At 38.4% G+C, this 22,093-nt stretch overlaps 1 protein-coding gene across 1 annotated transcript; it reads right to left on the reverse strand.

Annotated features, from left to right (window-relative positions):
• Positions 1-7,638: 7,638 nt before the first annotated feature.
• On the reverse strand, positions 7,639-13,383 carry smfn (small fragment nuclease). Its single transcript, XM_046860411.1, has 7 exons — positions 13,068-13,383; positions 10,823-10,906; positions 10,558-10,635; positions 9,820-9,931; positions 9,524-9,632; positions 9,201-9,254; positions 7,639-7,993 (listed from the first exon to the last, which is right to left on the reverse strand). The coding sequence occupies exons 1-7, from the start codon at positions 13,377-13,379 to the stop codon at positions 7,867-7,869; spliced, it is 876 nt and encodes a 291-aa protein (XP_046716367.1). The 5' UTR covers positions 13,380-13,383; the 3' UTR covers positions 7,639-7,866.
• Between the last annotated feature and the right edge of the window lie 8,710 nt (positions 13,384-22,093).

Below are 22,093 nucleotides of genomic sequence, written 5' to 3' on the forward strand. Positions count from 1 at the left end.
GAGAGAGAGAGAGAGAGGGCGAGTGGAAGAGTTTTGTAGGATCTGATTTTATATGTATCTGATTTCATTAAAACGCTAGCCATTCATTAATACCCAAAATTCCTAATTTCTGCAGAGTATTAAGCAGAAGTGGACTGAGAAGAGTTTGCTGTAGCTCTAGGCTGCTGTTCAACCCATGGAGGCAGAGCAGCTCCCCATCAGCCTCGATTCCACCGGTGCCACAGACGCACCAGCTTCTATAAATATCTCACCTTTCATTCATTCAGGGGCAAAACCCAAAGTTGCAGGCGAAGTGAAAGCTGCGTATACGGGGGCGACTTACGGCACCGATCATGAGGAGATATCAACAGCACATAAACATGCAGGAGGAGACGAGGAAATCTGGCCTAAAATCATCAATATCAAATGATCTACACTCTATCTATCTATCTATCTATCTATCTATCTATCTGTCTGTCTGTCTGTCTGTCTGTCTGTCTGTCTGTCTGTCTGTCTGTCTGTCTGTTTATCTTTATAAATTATTATGGACATTTATTTGCACTCACCTGCACCTCGGTCCTGGGGGAATGGTATTTTATTTCACCATACTGTACTGTATGTGCTTGAAATGACAATAAAAGCCAATCGGCTTGCATAAGAAGATAATGAGATTAAAATGGTTGTTTACTTCTGTAAGTATTTTATTTTATGTTCTATCAAAGCATGATAGCGTGTTTTATTCCCTACTTGTTGGCTCAGAGGGGTTCATCTCTCCTGCTGTTTTGTCTGTGTGAAGATAACAGAAGCCAAAATGAAGGTGGAAAGCTGAGCTCCTGTTCTTTGAGAGCTGATTCTTGCTTAGACGGCACGAGGTGTCAAAGCCGGATGCATGCTTTAGAAAGTTGCCCGTTCCTTCCACCTGCGCTGACAACGGCACGGCCCACTCTGTCTCTTCACGTTCCATCACGGAAAAAAAAAACGCACAGTGACAACACGAGTGACAATCCTTCATTATTTACAGCTTCAGCATCTTCACTCAAGACTGCTCCTGTCACTGCTGTGCCATTCTCTTAAAAAAAAAGAAATAAAACACTGCAGTTTTCTGGATAGAATGAATTCCAAGTAGTATTGTAATAATTTAACAAAGAGAAGAACCATAAAAACAATGTGCTTTCAGAAATAGATACAATTTCCCTGTAGAAATATTTAGGATACTACAAATCCTGAAATAAACAGTTCTCCAGGTGGACTTCTGATATGAAGAACCTTCAAACAAAAATGTTTTCCCTTTCAGAATTTGGATTCAATTACAACATTAAGCCATTTAGGAGACCATGACCCCTGAAATAAAGAGTTCCTCTATCAGAAACCAGGAACTATGACCCCACAAGGAGACTAAAAAGTGTTTATTTGCCACAATAAAAATTGGACATTTTGGACACGTGAAATAAAGATGCCTTCTATAAAAGCTGAATCCAGGTAGACTTCTGGCTCATTTACAAGTACCAGAACCCTGAAACTCAATGCTTTCCAATCAGAAATCGTTGTAATTAGAACATTAAGTTATTGAAAATAAGGAAATGAAAAATAAATAAAAAGAGTAATTCTTATCAGAGATGATTCTAGTTAGAGCCACCTAACCTTTAAGGGTCCTGAAAACTCTAAAACAAAGATTCAGATAGGGTTCCATGCAAAATGCTAAGCCATTTTGAAAACTATGAACAATATTGATCAGAAATGAGTTCCAAGGACATTCTAACCCCATTTAAGGTGACTGTTCCTTTATTACATGCAGCTCTAAAATGAAATACCATATTTGCAGATCAGAAATGGGTTGTTTGAGAACTCATACCCATGTAGGAGGCTTGGAATCCAAAACATGAGTATTGTCTAATCAGAAATTACTATTTGAGGCCATACAGTACATGATTCTTCCCCAAACTGTTACAAATTTGGAAGTACACAACTTTATAGGATGTTTTTAGCTACAGTAGCATTAAATTCTTTTACTTGAACTAGGAGACCAAAACCTGTTCCAGCATGAAAATGTCCCTGTGCACAAAGCCAGCTCCATGAACATATGATTTATGTGGATTGGATTTGAAGAACTTGTTATAGTGCTATGACATTTTAGACGTTTACTTTGATAAGAACGCACTCTCTTATAGACGTACTTTACGTTTTTGTGCTTGTGCTCACACTTTAGATCTTTACCCATTGGACTTTCCTGTCTTAACCGTGTCCGCCTGTGCTCTGACCACTGCTACACACCCTGACACTGCATTCTGGAAAAGCCTCAATGAAAAGACTTTTCCGTTGATTCCTGTCACCTCAGGTCCCCGTATGACAAATGCAGCAACGTGACAGTGCTTCCTTTCATGCCTCATCTCCTCGGCTGAGGCCCGACAACACAGCTCTCAGGATGCGAACGCAAGTCGAAGGTGCGCCATTTCAATTCCGTCGCCCTCGCTGGCCGAGCGCGCACGTCAATATCCAATCCATTACGTTGCTTACAGGATGAGACAATCCCATAAAATGAGAAAAAAACAGCCATCAGCACTTTTTTTTATTCGCCAGCTCCTGCCGTGGTGGTACTCAGGCCCCTGAGCGCCGCCGCCCATTACTCAACCCAAACCTCACTCGGTAAGAGCTCTGTAAGAGAGGCGCAAAATCAATGCCATGTAATTTCTTCTGATGTTCTGAAGGAGGGTGGAGAAAGCGAAGGAGGGATGTGCCTCCTACACGTCCCAAGGGAACGCGTGATGATAAAGAGAGAAAGTTGAAAAGAGAAGATAATTATCACGTTACATCATAGAACTTGTCCACTTTCAGTGATCTTGTCAGATCAGGTTCTTCTGCAGTTCGTGTCTGTAAAGAGTGATTATTTGAAACGTCATAGCCTTCCTGACAGCTCAAAACAGTCTAGATGTTCTCCACTGATCCCTTTAATTAACAAGGAATCTCCACTGGATGTTTTTAGTTTCTTGCACCATTCTGTATAAATTCTAAGGACTGTTATGTGAAAATTCAAGGACATCAGTCAATACTTCAATTAGCACCACCTAACCATGAGCATATAAGCATATGTCTGTGTAATGCATGTATGATGTGTTGACCTGCTGCCATGTGGTTGGCTGATTAATTGGTAACTGTATGAATGAGCAGGTCGAGGGAGTAACAATTAAATTTAATTTGGACCAACTGAAAACTAAAAAGAGAAGATATAAGCCACATGCAACACACAAAAACATCATCTACACAGTATACAGGCATACAGATGACAAATTAATTGGTACTTCATTATAAAAGAACCACCCATTATTCTTTTCAGAAATAACCTGAAACAGATAAAAATTGGCATCCATAATTGTTTATTAAATCTTTAATCAGACTTTTTGATTCAACAGAATATTTTAAATAATACTACAACAAATGAAAAATGACACGGGCAAAAATGATGAGGCAATTCTTCACCTAATATGATGTTGCACAACTTTGAGAGGTGATCAATGCAAAATAAAAAAAATTCAGCACATTTCATTTTCATTTACTCAAAGAAATTATTGATCAATCATCATTCAAAACAATATGCAATATTGTAAAAATATATGCAAAAATGATATTTATTATATAAAAATTTAAGTTGCCAAGGTTCCCCATTATTAATAATTTAAGAATATTTATAAATTTGTCAACGAATTAATAAATAAACATTATTGTGTACTGTGTAATTTATAAAACTGTGTAAACATAGAAACAATCCCATTTATAGTGCAATAGACGTCAATGCCAATTCAAGCTACAGTATAAGCAATGCAGCCATATGCTTGTAAGATCATACCTCTAATAAGAGAGATGTAGCTGCTCCGTATCTTTCAAACCTTCTTTCCATTTTGGGCTGCAGCTGACTTACTGACAAATCCAGAATATTTTGCAGGTAAGAGTCAGTTATTTTGCTTCCCAGTTTACACTTGATCAGGTTCATTAGATTGAAAGTCTGCTCACAGAGGGAGGAGCTGCCAACGTTTTTGCTTTCATAACAAAGAAATGTTATGTTAGATGCTAAATTAGAAATTAATCTTTGTCTGAATGGCATTGTTTCCTATTTTATTCTCTTACTTCTCATGTATGGCATGGCAGGCCAAATCAAAGGTCACCACAGGCCATAATGGGTTAGGGTTAGGGCATCTCTGCTTTCAATGTTTATTTAATAGATTTACGAGATCACTTAATACACTAAGTGTTAATATCTTTTAAAAATGAGAACCTCACTGAATCAGTTCTGATAAAGGAAGTCCAAAGAGCATAGAATGAATCACCGAAATGATTCCCAAGAGTCATGAATGACCTCAAGCAGGTGATTGACGTGTGTCGCTTTGCCCTCTGTAGACATCACGGCTGATAAAATCTGGTTGGCTTTAACACATCCTGACACTGGACTGTAAAGAAATGCGTAATGAGTTTTATCAGATCTGTGCGTCAGAACGAACGTTGAGGTACAGGTTTAACCATCGGCGGTGATTTATCCGTGCCAGAAATACCTCCCCCTATAAACCAGAGGCCTTATGGGATATGAAAGGAATTCAGATCAGTGGCAACAGGTGTCTTTCTAACATCATGGAAAAAGCAGTGAATGCTAAACATACACATTTTTTCCGGGATACTGTATTATTAATAGACTGGATTCAAAGCTAAGCCACTCAAATCTAATCTACTGGTTCCAGTAGGCATATAAATGGTCACATGATACATCAACTCCATCCCATATGCTCATAATTGCCAGCATCCTATTTAAGTGGACACCCTACAGAGACAAAAATGTAATATTCTTTCTTGCTGGGTATCAAGCCATATGGGACTCTAAGGCAATGAACAGTGTTTGCTGCTAAGGAAGCTCTCTGAATGGGAGTCACAGACTGTAAAATCCCACCATCAGACCTCACAGCCCAGTCTCACGGCATTTACTGATCGAATTTCCCGCTTTTTACACGTCACTGAGGACGACTTTGTATGTAATGTATTTCAATAGGAAGTATTTTTTATGCTTCCACCGAAGTTTTCTTTGTCAGTGGATACCACAGACGCTGTAGTGTTTTTTTTTTTCTTTCTTTCTTGTGTGTTATTGATTTTTAAATTTTTAACCACTATTACTCAACATTGGTTTTATATAATCGGAGCTACTCGCTATAATCAACCATCGTCTGTAATTCCTTCTAGTTAAAATACAGAAAATATATTCTTCCGGTAAATTAAGGAGACTATGTTAATTAGTCACATTAATTACATTATAACCCTAATGCAAATTTTCTGCCTTATTCCCTGTTAAAAATGGGAAAAAATGATGACCGTTGGCATTTCTATCAGCATTACCCATGATCCGTTGCTATGGAGCCGGAGCCAGACGAAGGCAGTCGTGCAGAGTGACACAAAAAAAGAGGGAATTACGTGTCCACGAACACGAATCAATTTATAAAAATTTAAGACTATATCACGAACAGGCGTGAGATGGTGTTGGACCTCGAACCAATAATAAACATCTCAAAAAGTGTCAAAAGCAATGGGACCAGCGCTTTGATATCAACATCAAATCAACATTTTTGAAAAATTTATCAACTGCCATTTCGAATCCAGACACGACCCGATCATATACCTAACATGCCATATTGACACACACAGTTTTTCAAAATGTATCACTGAAGAAAATAGTGGAGTACGAATTATTCAAATAAAGAATCTCATATAAATACTGATTTCTGCCACAGCTGAAACACTGTGAGCCTTCTACTGTTGTAATGTCCCATCTTTCCTACCTTAATTCTGCCATGAAATTAGCGATTGATGCTAGCATGACATTAATAGAACAATAAACAAACACCCAAATCCATCCCCATATTCTAGTCAGAGCCCTTAGCAATTTTACAATCAGCAATTATATAATTTTGTCATGTTTTTTATTGATTAGCGAACCTAATGCCTGCAGCATTGCACTGGAGGCTAATATTACTAATTTACCCAAACAACCCCATTTACACACACAAACAGTTTTACATAAGTTTTATAGTTTTACATAAATAAAATTGAAAAACGAAGCTCAGATTCTTTTTAAGCATTGTGAAATCTTTCTTGCTAGCACTTGTGGCACTTCTTTGTTAGCCAACACTGTGTTGCCCACAGTTACAGTTTTGCTTAGCATGAGTTGTGAGATGTCTTTAAATGGTTCTTGTCTGCCTTTTCTTTCCTCAAGGTTCCCACGACTTAAAATTTCATTAATGTATAGAATAAAAATCCAAGAAGAAATAATTCACTTGTTTTATTTCAGCTTAGCACATATCTAGCCTTTCCATCCATTTATGGTTCTTCCCAAGAAGCACACTTGCTTTAATGGGTTGGAGTCGAAGATCTGCTGCTATAGATCTCTGACCTCAGCCCTAATCCGATGAACTGGAATGCCGACTGCACCCCAGGCCTCCTCACCCTGCATCAGCATCTGACTTTACTAAAGCCATTTTGGATGAATGAGCACAAATCTCCACAAACACACTTTACATTTACGGTATTTTGCAGACACCCATGTCCAGAGTGACGTACAAAAGTGCTTTGAGTCTGTAGCAATGAATAAATCTACACTCATACGCTAGATAACAAACTTAATATAAATCAGACTATAACGTTTCAGGAAGAGGTAGGTCTTCACCCGTCGCTTAGAGATAACCAGGGACTCGGCTGTATGGACATCTAGGGGAAGTTCATTCCACCACCTTGGTGCCAGAACAGAGAAGAGCCTTGAAGTATACTTACCTCTCATTCTGAGAGAAGGTGGTACCAGTCTTGCCCAACACACATTAACAGACTGCTGTCTGACAGATCCCGTTTATTTAATTGTCACTTCATGTCTCTGCTCAACAATTCTAGTAAATGCCAGCGATTTTTCAGAGATGCAGTTAAATTAAGCCGTGATGGATGAGATTTTGCTCACTTGGGATCCGAGTGGCTATTTGTTTAGTTTGGTTTTGATTTACAGTGGATCCATTTATCACAACAGTTTCTCAATCAGGCATTAAGCAGAATTCTGATCAGCTCTGAACAAGAAAAGTGCACTTTTCCGAGAGAGCATGGATATGGTCAGGATCTTAGATCTGATTTGATGGAAAGAAAAACTAAAAAGCACAAAATTTAAAGCACAATAATTTTTCTTTGGGTGAACATAAATATTGTGATATATTGTGAGCTGTGAAAAACTACAGCCATACAGGTCACATTGCAGGTGTATCATTAAACACTGTTCCCTATGTGCTGCTCTGCACAATGTATTGGCACCCTTAATATCTGTGTAGCAAATTTTCAGAGTGATAAAACAAAAAAAGATTATTAGTCATTTGTATATAAAAATGAATATGCATTTTCAGAAGGTAAGATGATTATAAAAATCTACCATTTCTTAAAGTATCAGCTTTACTTTATTATGTTGCTTGAACAACTTTTATAGCAAAGATTTTCTTTAGTGTGTCGATTTCCAGATCGTGATTAGTTTTTTGTTGCGATACTGCCACCTGGTGTACAGCTCTGAGAATTATCAACGATCTCACAATATGAACACTGAAAACACAGGAATTCATTTAAACAGGAAAAAACTGCAAGAAAACAATGAAGCGAGAAGGATCAGTGTTCACATTTTGTATTTGTGGTTCAGTAAACGGCAACATAATAGAAAGATGAAAACATTCATAACATTTTTAGAATGAATCATGCGAGCTGCAATAGCAACAAGATGAGAAGTAAAAGAACACGTGGAACCCGGTGATAAAATAAGGAACATGGAAATTTTGTCTCTCCCGCACACGCGCTCAGGGACACGTTCTGTGCAAATTTAAGAGCGTAAGTGTGTTTCTAGGCCGTGTTTTTGCTCTCCCCGTTTTCAACAATCTTCCTCTTCTTCTCCTCTCCCTCGGTTTTGAAGATGTTTGCTCTGTAATATTTGAGCTCTTTGATGCTCTCTTGAATGTCGTCCAGCGCTCTGGAAAGACCGCATGGGTAGCAGTTACAAACCACACACTCAGGAAGTGTCTCAAACCAACATTTGTAGTGCACTAGCAAAGCTTGAATGCGTCACTATAAAGGAGACATGGCCTGTGTCTCGGTTTTAATAAAACAGGCACGGCTTTTCTATTGTAGTCAGTATAAAGGAGACATGGCCATAGTTCTTAAGAAGGCGTGACCTTTGTAATTAAATCACTATGAAGGAGGCGTGCCCTTTATGCTTCAGTCATTATACAGAAGGTGTGGACTTCGTGTCTCATTTCTAATAAAGGAGGCATGGCCTTTGTAACTCAGTCAATATGAAGGGGTGTGGCCAGTGTGTCTCAGTCAATATGAAGGGGTGTGGCCAGTGTGTCTCAGTCAATATGAAGGGGTGTGGCCAGTGTGTCTCAGTCAATATGAAGGGGTGTGGCCAGTGTGTCTCAGTCAATATGAAGGAGGTGTGGCCAGTGTGTCTCAGTCAATATGAAGGAGGTGTGGCCAGTGTGTCTGTCAATATGAAGGAGGTGTGGCAGTCATGCAAGTCAATCAAAGGGAGGTGTGGCCTTCAGCTTAGTCCTTAAGGAGGCATGTCATTTGTAATTAAATCACTACGAAGGAGGCGTGCTCTCTGTGATTCACTTAATATACAGAAAGTGTGTATACAGTTAGTATACAGTTCATATGAAGGAGGTGAGGCCTTTGTGTGAGTCAATACAAGAGAGGCGTGACCTTTGTGCTGCAGCCACCATGAAGGAGGTGTGTCCTTTGAGTCTCAGTCATTATGAAGACTGCGTATCTATCACTATAAAAGGTCAATTGTTCTTTAATTAAATCTATATGAAGATGGTGTGCTCTTTGTGCTTCAATAGTTATACAGAAGGTGTGGATTTCGGGGCTCATTGCTAATAGAGGAGACATGGTCTTTGTCTTAGTCACCTATGAAGGAGGCGTGGCCTTTGTGCCTCCGAACTAATTAATAAAGTGTGGCCATAACTGTGCCTGTCAGTCCAGGTCAAGAAGTTGCAGCCATTCTCTGTGTACTATAGAAGGAGGTTTAAAGGCATGGGCTTGTCAGTCTCACTGAAGGACGTATGGCCCTTTAAGGGGTGTAGCAGAGAAGCTCTAAATCATATATGACTGGCTGATTTATATAACAGGAATAAATGCATGTAGAGAATAATGCTGACAATTTAAACACTGACCTGTGTTGAGCTTTCTTCTGAGGCGCTCTTTTAGAATCGTCCGGAAACCAGCGTCTGAGGAGAGAACAAGGTGAATTTTTTACAGATACACTGGATATTACAAACAAACGCAGGCCTCCAGGACAGACAGCGTTTAGAGCAACCGTGTGTGTGTGTGTGTGTGAGTGAGTGAGTGAGAGAGTGCGTGTGTTTGTCACTAAAAAACATTACTATTCACTCACGGATGCAAAGCTTATGCATAAACATGTGTGGAAACTATTGCTCTCTAATGTTCATGTGGAAAAGCAGAACTGGTCACTTTATACTCACACCCACACACACACCTGCAAAGCTCCTTGACTGTGCTCACGTCGATGATGCGATAATGGAGATGACGCATGAACTGGGGCATGAACTTGTCCAGAAACTTCTTATCAGCATGTACGGAGTTTCCTGGGAGAAAACACACACACACACACACACACACACACACACACACACACACACACACACGTTAGAAACACTAAAAAAAAAAAAAAAAAAAAAAAAAACCCTGAATGTCAAAAACAGCCCACCTCAAATGGTTTTGTGTGGTTATTAACACAAAGACCGTGTGAGTGTGTGTGTGTGTGTGTTTTACCTGCGAGAGGACACTGGCCCGGAGGTGTGTGTTGTCTGATGAAGGACAAGAACTCGTACTCGGCCTGCTGAAGTGAGATCTTGCTGTCCCGCACCGCCTGTGTCAACCCTGACTGAACACACACACACACACACACACACACACACACACACACACACAATATATATTAGGGGTTTAACGGCACACAAAAGTCACGGTTCGGTACAATTTCGGTTCTTTATCAAGATTTTCTTCTTGAAGACTTTTCATTTCACTTCAAATTGTATCCTGCATATAATGATGTTTGTGACGAATAAAAAAATCTAAATCCAATAAAGGAATTCATAGTGCTAGGATTAGCCACTTTCTGGTTAGCGGCTAACGCTAGCGCTATTGATTCTTTAGCATTTTCATACATACGCAATACAAATCGTATTTCCGGTGCGGAGCGAAAAGGCACAGTGACACTACACTAACTCTAGTTTCTTTTTTTTTTTTATTATACCCCTGGCATTGTTGTGTATGTGTAAGTTGAAAAATAATAATAAAAAAATGCTGAAAGTGCAAGGCGACCTGAGATCCGCCTCTTCCTGCGGAAATTTGGATTGTAACTATGTTCCGCATGTAGAAAGGATTGCATTTAGTACACGAAAGCCCTGTAACTAAAGATTTTGAATACATGTACCATTACACTCCTACTATATACACAAAACAATTCCCCATCCAGTCATGTCCTGATGCTCATGAATAGTCCCATACCTGCCCATGATGCTCCTTGCACCAATCAGACATGCTGTCAAGCAGCTCGTCAGGCTGGTTGATGATCAGATTTGGACCCTAAAATCATAAACACAGAACACATTATTCTACCTGCCTAAAGAATCGATCCCAATGCAAAAAAAACAAACTTTCGACTGAGCTGATCAGGACAGCTCCTGGTTTTCTCCTGATCTCCTGGTGTATATTAAAACATCACTACAGTACTACTGCCTGGCTGCTTTGTGCCCTGGGTCTTTGTTTTTACCTCAGCAATGATGTTGAGATCTGAGTCGGTGATGATGCACGCCATTTCGATAATCTCGTCCTTCTCTATATTCAGTCCTGTCATCTGAAACAAGACGAACGGACACAGGTGTCAATTTTACACGAATCATTAGAAAGACTCCAGGACTCTGCATTGGGCCTGAAATGTCTCACACATGCAGAGGTCACTGTTCATTAGTTACACATTTTATGAAGTTTTAATCTGCATCTACTTTCATCGGAGTGGGAAATGCACTTGCATCTAAAATCATTGGCAGCCTTTGGTTTAGGAGGTAAATATTAGAGGTATATGGAGGTACACTGATTAGGCATAACGTTATGACCACTAACAGGTGAAGTGAACATTTTGTCCTCAAAGTGTTTAAGTGAGTTTGATGAGGGCAAAAATTGTGATGTCTAGACGACTGGGTCAGAGCATCTCCAAAACTGCAGCTCTTGTGGGATGTTCTCAGTCTGCAGTGGTCTTTATCTATCAAAAGTGCAGTGGTAAACCAGCGACAGGGACACGGGCGGCCAAGGCTCATCGATGCATTTATGGAGTGAAGGCTGACCCGTGTGGTCCGAGCCAACAGACGAGCTCCTGCAGCTCAAACTGCTGAAAAAAATAATGCTGTCAGAAGGGGTCAGAACTGTTTTACCAGCAAAAAGGGGACCAACACAATACTAGGCAGGTGGTCATAATGTTATACCTGATCGCTGTAGTTAAGCATTGTATATAGAAGTCGCCCGATAGTGGATTTTAATTATACTAATAGTTAGGTTTGGTCGATAACCAGAACTGGGTGCTTGCTGATACCTGATTAATCAAACGATTACAATTAATTAAATTAACTGTTTTTAAAATGGATACTGGACAAAATAAACATAACACTTTATGTAAAATAGTACTCAATTTATTTATTCACTAAAAGTATATTAATAAATATTGAGGAAAATAAAAAACAAAAAGCAACGCTCCAAAAACAGTTACAACCAGAATGAGTAATAAAGACACTTTAAATAAACAGCACGTGGCGTCAGTGATTCGCCTCTAGAGGTCGCTCTCGTACTGTATAAAGCAACTCGGGAAAAATATCAGTATGGATTTTTGCCAATAATCAATTAATTAATTGGGAAAAACGATTAATCGGTCGACCTATAGTATATATTAAGTCATTTTAATTTATTAATTGATATTTTGCTATTCTAACTCTGTGGTGTTGCCTGCAGCTTGTTATACTATGATCTAGATTTTGAATTTGTTTGCTTGGTTAAAAAACAACAGTAATTCAAAAATGATTACTCATGCCAGTCTTGCACTAAATCTGGACTGAGCGTATTCTTATTAATTCAGTTTCCCCACAAACCTGTTGATGTGCTCTATTTTCTTTTAAGATTGGAATTCAAGTAAAGAGAGATATCATTTTTGCATGTCCCATCTGGTCAGGAAGTTGGGGTTAGAGCGCAGGATCGGTAATGGTACGGAGCCCTTGGAGCAGATGATTAAGTGCCTTGCTCAAGGGCCCAACAGAGGCAACTGGGCATATAAATGTGAATCTTCTGATGCATATTAATGTGAATGCCTAATCATTCCAGGCCAAAAGCTTTTCCTACCTGGCATTTCATGGCATTCCTAGGCTTCTGTCACTGTTTTACAAGACAGCGGTGGTTCAGTGCTTAAAGTCAGGGTTACTGATCAGAAGGTTGTTGGTTCAAGCACCAGCACTTTAAGCACTGAACCACCGCTGTCTAGTAAATGATAAAGGAAAAGGCCTAGAATGATTAAGCAATCACATAAATATGCATCAGAGAAGACAACACAACATAGTGTTATATTAGATATCAAACAAACATTAAAATGTACAAACAAGTACTGAATGCTCACACTACTGACTGTGAATGTGGAAAAGATGCTTTCTAAAAAGGACAAATCATTCAAATTTACATTTCTGGGATTTGGCAGAGGTATTTATCAACAGCCAATTACAATGATCTTGTTTATAAACCTGAGCTGTTGAGGGTTAAGGGCCTTGTTTAAGGGCCCAACAGTGGTATATTGATGTTGCTGGGATTAAACACTGAGCGCCCACGTCCTGATATTGTTATATTACACTATATATTATAACATTATGACTTTATTAGCCAAGTTTATAAATGACCCCAGATAGAAACAAAGCTACATACAGTATTTAACATTTCTGAGGGGTTTAAAATCTGAATTATTGATGCTAAAAGTGATGATTTACCTCCAAATCCACCCACACCATCCTCTGGCTCATAGATTCAGCTGATGATGATGTGAATAATGTAGCTGACATTTTCGCTGGGTTTTTCAGCAGGAGGTTAGAGAATGAACGTCCGGGTGTTTGTCGATGAATAAATGAGTGAAGAGGTAAATCTGATGGATGGAGCTTAGTGCTGAGGGTGAAACCAGCAGTCACACGTGTAAAGACAGCGGTCCGGCGTGCACACGATGCAATTCTCACCAGCGCAGCCATTCGAGCCAACTTTCGCCTTGAACTGTCGTAAAAAAAACAGGACGCTTGCTTTTCCAACATGCCGTAAAGGGATTGTTAGTTCGGTAGTACCTTTGTAGTTTTTTTCTTTCTTTAATTAAAATCGCATCTTGAAGTATCTGGTTTAATTATAAACTATATTTATATTGATCTATTTTATATTTATAATAATTTACTGTATTTACTTTTTAATATTATTGGCACTTTTCGAGCTCTCCGTCTGTAGGGACCCTCTAAATATATGATACGATATATGGACAATAAATGTTAACACTGACTGCACCCCAGACCTCCTCACCTGACCTACATCAGTTCCTGACTTTAATTATTTTTAAGAACATAAAACTCTGTATACTTGAAAACTCTAAACTTAACAAGTAATAGCAGACTGTGTTTTTCTTTAAGACCACAAGATGTCGCTAGAGCATTACTAATCATCCACATCTTCCTCCTACAGTTAGCACTTAATTCCTAATGTTCTTCATATCTTAAACCTACAGTATCACAAACAGAAGTTTTCTTATTTACATGATAAAACATTCTCTTTGATTTTATTTATTTATTATTATAATTTTTTGCAGCAGTGTCACGTCTATCTCACTGATAAAAACATTTGAATCCTCAAAATGAACTGATTAACAACCACCGAAGAGTTTCTGTTTGGCTCAGCAGCACACCCTGCAGCCAGAAATCCATTAGGGACAACAGCTGGATGAAGAGTTTATTGGACAGCTGGAATGCTGGAGACATGAAATTAGTCTCAGTCTATTGGACAAAACGAACAGCACTAATTATGTGTGAATGAGTAGACTGGATCTGATCCTATGGTGTAATTGCCTTTATTCGGCATGTGTTTGAAATGAAGGGAAAAAAGAAAAGAAAAGAAAACCGATGTTTGAGTTTACACAGTAAATAAGCATCTCTCACTGGTTTTTCTAAATGTCTCAGAATTGTATTTTACATCTGAAGCAGCTTTTGTTGAGAGTCTAGTGCTGATTATATTAGATTAACATTCTGCTAATTAGTGTTCTGAAAAGCAAAATGGTGGCCCACATGGATGCAGTGGCTTTTTGCTAGCTGGGAAAAGAAAATAGACAGTAACAGTGCTATAACTACAATTAAGGTACAACTTTCTGATGCCACGTTCACTCGCTTGTCTTTAATAGAAAAGATGTGAACGCCTTTTGCAGTAAGATTAGCAATAGCGGCTAGCAAAATCAATCTCAGCTGTTTGATTGTGTTCGCTAGTCGGCTTTATCTCCAGACAATTGGCCGCTCACGACGAACGCTTATCAGATCTGCGGTGGCCTTTGAGGTCACGACGGAAATAATGTCTAGATTTTAGGTCTTCTGTCCGAATTGGACTGTGAACGTCAAATTTCAGATAAGAAGTGAATGAATTTCAGGCTTGAAGTAATCGCAAAGATACAGGCCAAGTCCCTTTTTTCCCCTGGTCAAACAGGGCAGGAGGAATTGAACAGAATCTGAGTGAAAACATGGTCGAGTACAGTGCAATTCGTCCAGTCTTGCGGAAAAGATTTGCTCTTGTAAAGAGATCACTTTTCTGACTTCCTTTCAGTCGAAACCGTTTAGCTTTGAAAAAATTTCTTTTTTTTATTGTAGACGCTTTTTTCCAGAATGTGCAGTACCGCTACCTTGAAGATGGTAATGGCATCTTCAGGGTTAGCAAGTGAGCACACTCCTTTTTCAATGTTTTGCTGATGAGTTCATAGCATCTTCAGAGGGTTAACAGTGACAAAATTGAGATTTGATGCCTGGGGATCAGGAAAGAACCTTTCTTTTCATCCATGCTCTTTTCAATGGCTCAGAGAGAAGGAGTTTATAGCTTAAAAATGAGTCTGGGCCCATACTTGACTATTTTAGTTTATTTTCATGCTTGGGTTTAACATGTGATGAAATGGAGAAAAAGCTGTTTTGATCTAGAGGAGAATCCTTGGTCCTCCTGAAAATCTGGGGTTCCCAAAAAAAACAAATTGTGTTGCAAAGCAAAGGTGGAATGTAACAAATTACAGTATATTTACTCATGTTACTGTAATTGAGTAGTTTTTTAGATTTGTGCACTTCTACTTTTTTAAGTAGTTTTAAAAATCTGTAATTTTACTTTTACTTAAGTATGTTTTGTTTGAATTATTGTGCTTAACTACATTTTAATTCATATCTGTTACTGAGTAAAAATGTAAATTAAAACAATGCAAGGAGAAAAAAAAAAAATCGTAACACAGAAACTAATGCATTGATTGACTGATGGCGGGAGAACAAACGTTCTAAACTCACAAGAAGGATAAAAGAAGATGGACAAGACAGACGCCAGTGATGCAGACCCTGAATGCAAAATAGTGTCGAATGGATGCGTGCGCTCACCGTCAATTCTGAATCTGCATTTGTGATTTCTCTCCTTATCATAAATGATATTATAGCATTAGATTTTTTTTTTTTTTGCTGCAAACATGTATAACACATTATCATCAGTACATATCACATTAAACTCAAGTCATGGACTGTAGTGTTTTTTGTTTTTTGTTATTGCACTTTAATATGTAATCAAATTAAATAATCATCTAAAAATAACTAGTTTGATATTTATATCTCGTCTTTTTTTAACTACACTGGAACAAGATGCTTTAATGGCTTGATGATGGGCCTGGCCTTATACATCTTACCAGTGGTGTAAAGTATTTGATTTAATTTCTAGTTTTCCTGAGTCACTACTACATTCATGATTCAATATACCGTATTTTTCGGACTATAAGCCGCTACTTTTTTCCCACGTTTTGAACCCTGCAGCTTAAACAACGAAGCGGCTTTCTGGAAAAACTGAACCCCATAACATAAGACCAATGAAATTTCCGAACGGAAACAAAAAAACGCACCTCACCTGTGTTCTGAGCTGCACGGCATCGGGAGAAAAAACTTCCATCAGGTGACTTTTAAACGCACGACGATGCCAAAAGATAAACTCCTGAGAGAAATAGTTGTGAAAGGAAGGAGGAAGACAGTGAACAATGACTTTCTTGGTAGGCTTCTGTTTAGATACAAGCTGTTGTAACGCGTTGAGTCTGGGTGAAGGGAGAGCTCGCTAACTCCAGTTGCAGCAGAAATCATATAAGCACAGACAGGTTTCCAAAACTCGTGCTTTTTTATTTTTCTTGGCAACAGCGTTACAGGTTAGTCAAAGAAACTTAGAAATAAAGGAAGCGCAACATATTTCACCCGTTACACCGTGTGTAACGTGTCTTTCGGTAAAGCCTGTGTAAAGTACACTTGTGTAGACACCTGCAGCTTATAGACAGGTGCGGCTTATTTATGTTAAAAATAAAAATATTTGTAAAATTCAGTGGGTGCGGCTTATATATGGGTGCTTTACAGTCCGGAAATTTGGGGATGTACGTTTCACTTCATATTGAACGTTACCAATTACATTTTATACCTCTATTGTAGATGTCATTAGATCTCAACACTCAGCAAGCCGCATCTGCTGCTGTGAGCGACTTTTTAGCACGGCTGACATCGTTTTCAGTCCTAAAGAGCTAAGAGCTAAGAGCTAAATTCCAAACACTTCGGGAAGTTTTTGGGAAAGCTTTTGTTGAAGTTGAATAAAAATATCGTCCCCCTCTGAGACTCAAATCACAGTCAGCTCTGAATATTTGGTTTTATTTGATCGAAAATTATTTACTTTCATTTGATTTGTCCATTGAATACTAATGTTTCTTCTTCTTTGTGACATGATACTGAATTTTTATTTGTTAATTGAAGATCCCCTTTTTGAAAGATTGCTTTACTACATTGTCACTTTTTTTAACTGACTTGTTTGATCTTTGTTATATTCTGGCATGTTGAAGAGGCTGTTGTGTTGGTTAATGCACTGCTGAGCCGACAATTTGATTTGTATTTTAAGAAATGCTACCTCACAAATCAATAACGTGAGGACCATTGCTTCTTCAAGACTTCATTATTTATGATTAAGATACTCAAGTACTGTTAAAATCAGATTCTCTAAGACTTTTACTCAATTTTGTCATTTTGGAATTGGTGACTTTTGCAGTAAAGTATATATATTTTTACTCAAGTAAGACTTTTAGGTACTCTTTACACCTCTTCTTACACATCTAGGTCTTTTCACCCTGAGAATTCGGTATCTTTGGTGAGGTGATCTTTTGGTGAAGCCATTTTCAATCTATGGATAGAGCCAGGGGGTTTGCTAAAACTGAAAAATAATCTGTGTCCTGTGGGAAAGCCACCAGAAAAGTTGCCCACATGGCTATAAATTCTCAATAGACAACATCTATTTGCTGCCCTAAGCCACAGCGTCCTCCAGGGTAAACTTGAAGAAGGACCAGAGAACAAGGTCTAGCTTAAGGTTTATTACTGCGCCACCTGTGAAGTCATTAATTGGTGTGGAAAAAAATTTGTTTTCTTCTGTTCACTGGTTAGTTTATTGAATAAATTGTAATATTTAACATGTTTTGGCCAAAAAATATTTTTACATTTTTAATTAAAAAAAAGGTGTTATAAACTTTATATTGTAAAGGACACGATCATGTTGTGCAGGCCGCTCTCCAGGGCACAGGCAGTGAAAAGCTGTATGCCAACGAATTCCCCTGTAAAGGAAAATGCTTCTGAAATCCTCCAACTGCGCCTGATAACAAGGAGATTAATGAGGCAGCAGATCCTGCTGTGGAGCTGCCGTGGGCTGAAGGTTCACCAGAATAACCAGTGGGGACAAAAAAAAAACTGATGAAAGCAGTGCATATGTGAAACTGGATATCAGATCTAAAGAAAGTCTGTGAGGAACGCCTTTCTTAAAGAAGAATGGATGTTTGCTCTCTAAGGAAAAAGGAGCAACATGAATCCCAGAACTCTGTGGATTTCGGTGCTGCAGGAGGGAGAGAAAAAAATGAAGGAACAGAAACCATTTCAGTGATGTTACATCACAAAAGGTAAGTTTGAAGATTTTTATTCTCTGTTTATGGCTATTAGTCCGCATTATCCGTTTGGTAATCACTGGCATATTGTAGTGTAAGAGAAATAAAATACTTCATGATGTGCAGCTATAGGTAAATAATCAATACTTTAAAAATGTTATTGACCAGTGGTGGACAGTAATGAAGTAAATGTAAATTGTTACTATACTTAAATAGTCTTTTCACATAAACTAAGTTGATTGGAGTTGATTAAGCACAGAGTCTTGTGACAAAAATAATAATAGGAACATTATAATCATAATAAATCATAGTACTTGGATACTTAAGTACATTTGAAGGTAAATATTTTTGTATTTTTACTCAAATGAAAGTTTAAAGGGGGCACTTTTACTTTTACTTTTACTTGAGTAATGTTTTACCTTGTGTATCCCTACTTTTACTCAAGTACATGGTTTGTGTGCTTCATCCGCCACTGCCATTAACATGCAATAGATTTTAACACTTATATAAAAAGGGTGAAAAAGTGATGAAAAGTTCTGATTGATTAATTACATTTTTAAATCTTTAAGGCATCACATTTTGTTTAAAAAGTTTAAAAAATCACCGCACAACCCCCATGACCTAGCAATGACATTATTACACCCTAAGTCAAGATGTTCTTTGACACACACAAAAAAAAACAGATAAAGAAGGTGTGAGAAGTGATAATAAACACTTCCAGGAACTGGAGTGATGGAGCTCTTGAAAAAAGAGCAAGGCCACTGAAGAGTCTGAGCTCGGCTCCTCAGAATAACATGAATACATGCTCATTGTTCAGTTTTCTTTCTTTTTTTTGCGATTAGAGGAAACAGCTATCAAGATAAAGGAACTTCCCAGATGGAGGACAGACTTCACACAGGTAGGATTATTGTGTCACATGGACTATCGCTCTGTGACCAAGCAGCAGGACTCCTAATGAAGAGAGTCCTGAACTGGAAACTTTTCTGTTTGTTTGATGAACTCAGGAGAGGTCTATTGGTAAATCATCAAGACTCGACAGACTCCCGGTCCTTAATTGGGTCTAACCTGCAGTTTCAGCTACAGTCATGGTCCTTCAACCGTGCAGCCAGGAATTAATTTTAGACTTAGGGGTAAGAAAATGTCTTAAATAATGAAATAAATCCACAATAGTATTAATAGTAGTAGTCAGAATAAGTAATTAAACCATGATCACTAATGAATCACATGCACCAGTAGGAATTCACCTTCCACCGCCTCCTCCACCTTTTTCTTCTCCCGGTGGTCACGTCCCTATCCCCAGAGACACCTCTGGGATCAGAGTATAACTGGCTGCCTTTGAAAACACAAATGCCTGATCCTGATTAGCTAATCATGCTTTTAATCATCGCAAATAATAACCAATTAAATATGATTACACAAACGAAGAGATGGGTTTATTGGCTGGTGTGTGGGTGATTAAATATAGAATCGTAATGATGCCTTCGTTGCCTTTTGTCTGAACATCATTATAGTTCAATTCCTGTTGCACTACAATGACAGAGATGAATTTATATATATTTGTACCATAATGTGTTTCATGAAAGGTATCATATACTGTATAATTAGCTGTGTGTTATAGTAATCATCCATGAACTGTGATATATTTAATCTAATTAGTTCTGCCCACAACCATGTATGAACTGGAGTTCTGTAGCTGAGGTTGAGGAACTTTCCGAGTTAAAATTCACGCATTTGTACATGTACATGTTACAACTGTTTTTCCAGTTTGGGCCACACCTACTTCCTCATTAAAACCAAATATAGATAAAATTATTGATTTAGATTCTGTCATTGGGTTACATCACTATTCAGAAGGTAGACCTTGGACTATTCGAATAAACAGACTTACAACACTCTGTAATACTTTCATTAAGAAAGTGTTCATACAGTAGGCCTATACTTTGTAAGGTTGTTGTGACGTCAACCCTACTTTTTACTTTTTGATGTTAATGTGACAGGACAAAAACCAAAAGGAAACTGAAGCTCGTAAAAATTTTGGGTCATTAGGTATTCACTATGATATTCAATTTAGATTTCAGATTCATTCATTAAAGTGTTATGACACTGTCTTAAGCAGTAATAAGATACGCTTTAGTCATTCCAGCCTTTACATTCTTTTCACCGACATTCTGCTACATAATCCACAACATGATTTGACTACTTGCCCATCTTCTCCTCTTACATTCTGAGACAAACTTCAATTCCATTCAGAATTATTTGTATAGTGCTTTCAATAATGGACATTGCTCCAAAAACAGCTTTACTGACCTGAAGAGATTCACAAATTCACAAATTAGTTCCAATAAGTTGTATTTTCAATTAATTGGGCCATTGGCAAGATGTTGGCAATGAAAAACTCCTTGAGATCTGCCAAAAAAGAACGCATTCCATTCACTATAGTTCCATCATTGCTGAGGTTATCAACTGTTCATCAACTGATGTACACGTTTGTAAAAAACTGTTCATGGCAACTCTGTAGCGCTAAGCATTTGTTGCAGAATGGTTCATGTTAATTACAATCCAAGTCCATCTTCATAGTTCTTAAGTAAAGCCCTCCACATTAATCTCATGTATCTTTAGGCTGTTCATCTTGAGCCATGCTTAGCCATTCAATTTATTTGAACTCTATGCATCAGAAATTAACTGGAAAGTCTGGAGAGCAGAAGGGAACAGGATCATGGGGATCTCAGTAGCATGTAGAGCTCAATAGAGAGAGATTTTAAGATATGCTAATTTCCACATAATCATTAAGGTCAATGTATTTTGTGATCAGAGTGTAATCAGGGACTCCGGCAAGACTACTTATGAAAACATAACTAAAAAGGAGAGCCAGACGGTAAACTACACATGAGTGAGATCTGAGATATAAGGCAGCCAGTCACTCCTCAATCAACAACCCTGAGTGAATGCATTAGAGTGGGCTGACAACAACATCCAATCATCCTAGTTCACCATAACACTCTATAACCGTGGACCCCCTCAGATCTGCCTCTTTATCTAAGAAATTCACTAATGGCTTGACTAAATAAGCATGTTCTCAACATAGACTTGAACCTTAGCATTGTTTTTGAGTCCCAAAAACTAATTGGAAAGCTGCTTCATAACTGTGGGGCTTTGTAAGTGATTGTTCTGAGCCCTGCTGTAATCATTATTATTCAAGGTACCAACAAATATCCTGAACCTCTTTAACAGAGTAGGCACGAGGATCATAAAAGACCAAAAGTTTGCATAGGTTGATACGAGTTGAATTAAAAAAGTTTTGAGACCAACTCTGTTTAAAAGAAAGTACTTTATTTATCTATGTTTACACACAATTGCGTTTACAGCGCTCCCAGTGTTCCTGTCATTACTGGAGTATGTCCTGGAATCCTTTCAACTGCGTCAAGTGTCAAAGTGTGTGAAGCACCTTTTGTGATTCTGGCTAGATCTCCACAAGGGTGTCAAAATGGTGACCATTGAGCCGGATCTTCATCCTCAAAAGAAGGGCGATGTCTGCAGGGACGTGAGATCATGTGGATTGTTCTCCGCTGATCATCATGCACAAGTTGCCGAATGGTTTTGACATTTTCAGGGGTTGAACGTCTTCCTGATCTCTCGTCGTCTTCCAGTGAGGTTCTTCCTGCCACTGAAAACACCTCGAACGACTCATTGCAGCATCGCCGTATGTCAAGCGTATGTTATGTTCTTGTCCATGATAAAACCGCAGACGTGGTAACACGTGGTCTGAATAGCACCAGATAGCACCATTAGTCTCGAAGGTTTGACTAGGAGTTA

Source organism: Silurus meridionalis, chromosome 11 (genome assembly GCF_014805685.1).
Source record: "Silurus meridionalis isolate SWU-2019-XX chromosome 11, ASM1480568v1, whole genome shotgun sequence".
Classification (NCBI taxonomy): domain Eukaryota; kingdom Metazoa; phylum Chordata; class Actinopteri; order Siluriformes; family Siluridae; genus Silurus; species Silurus meridionalis.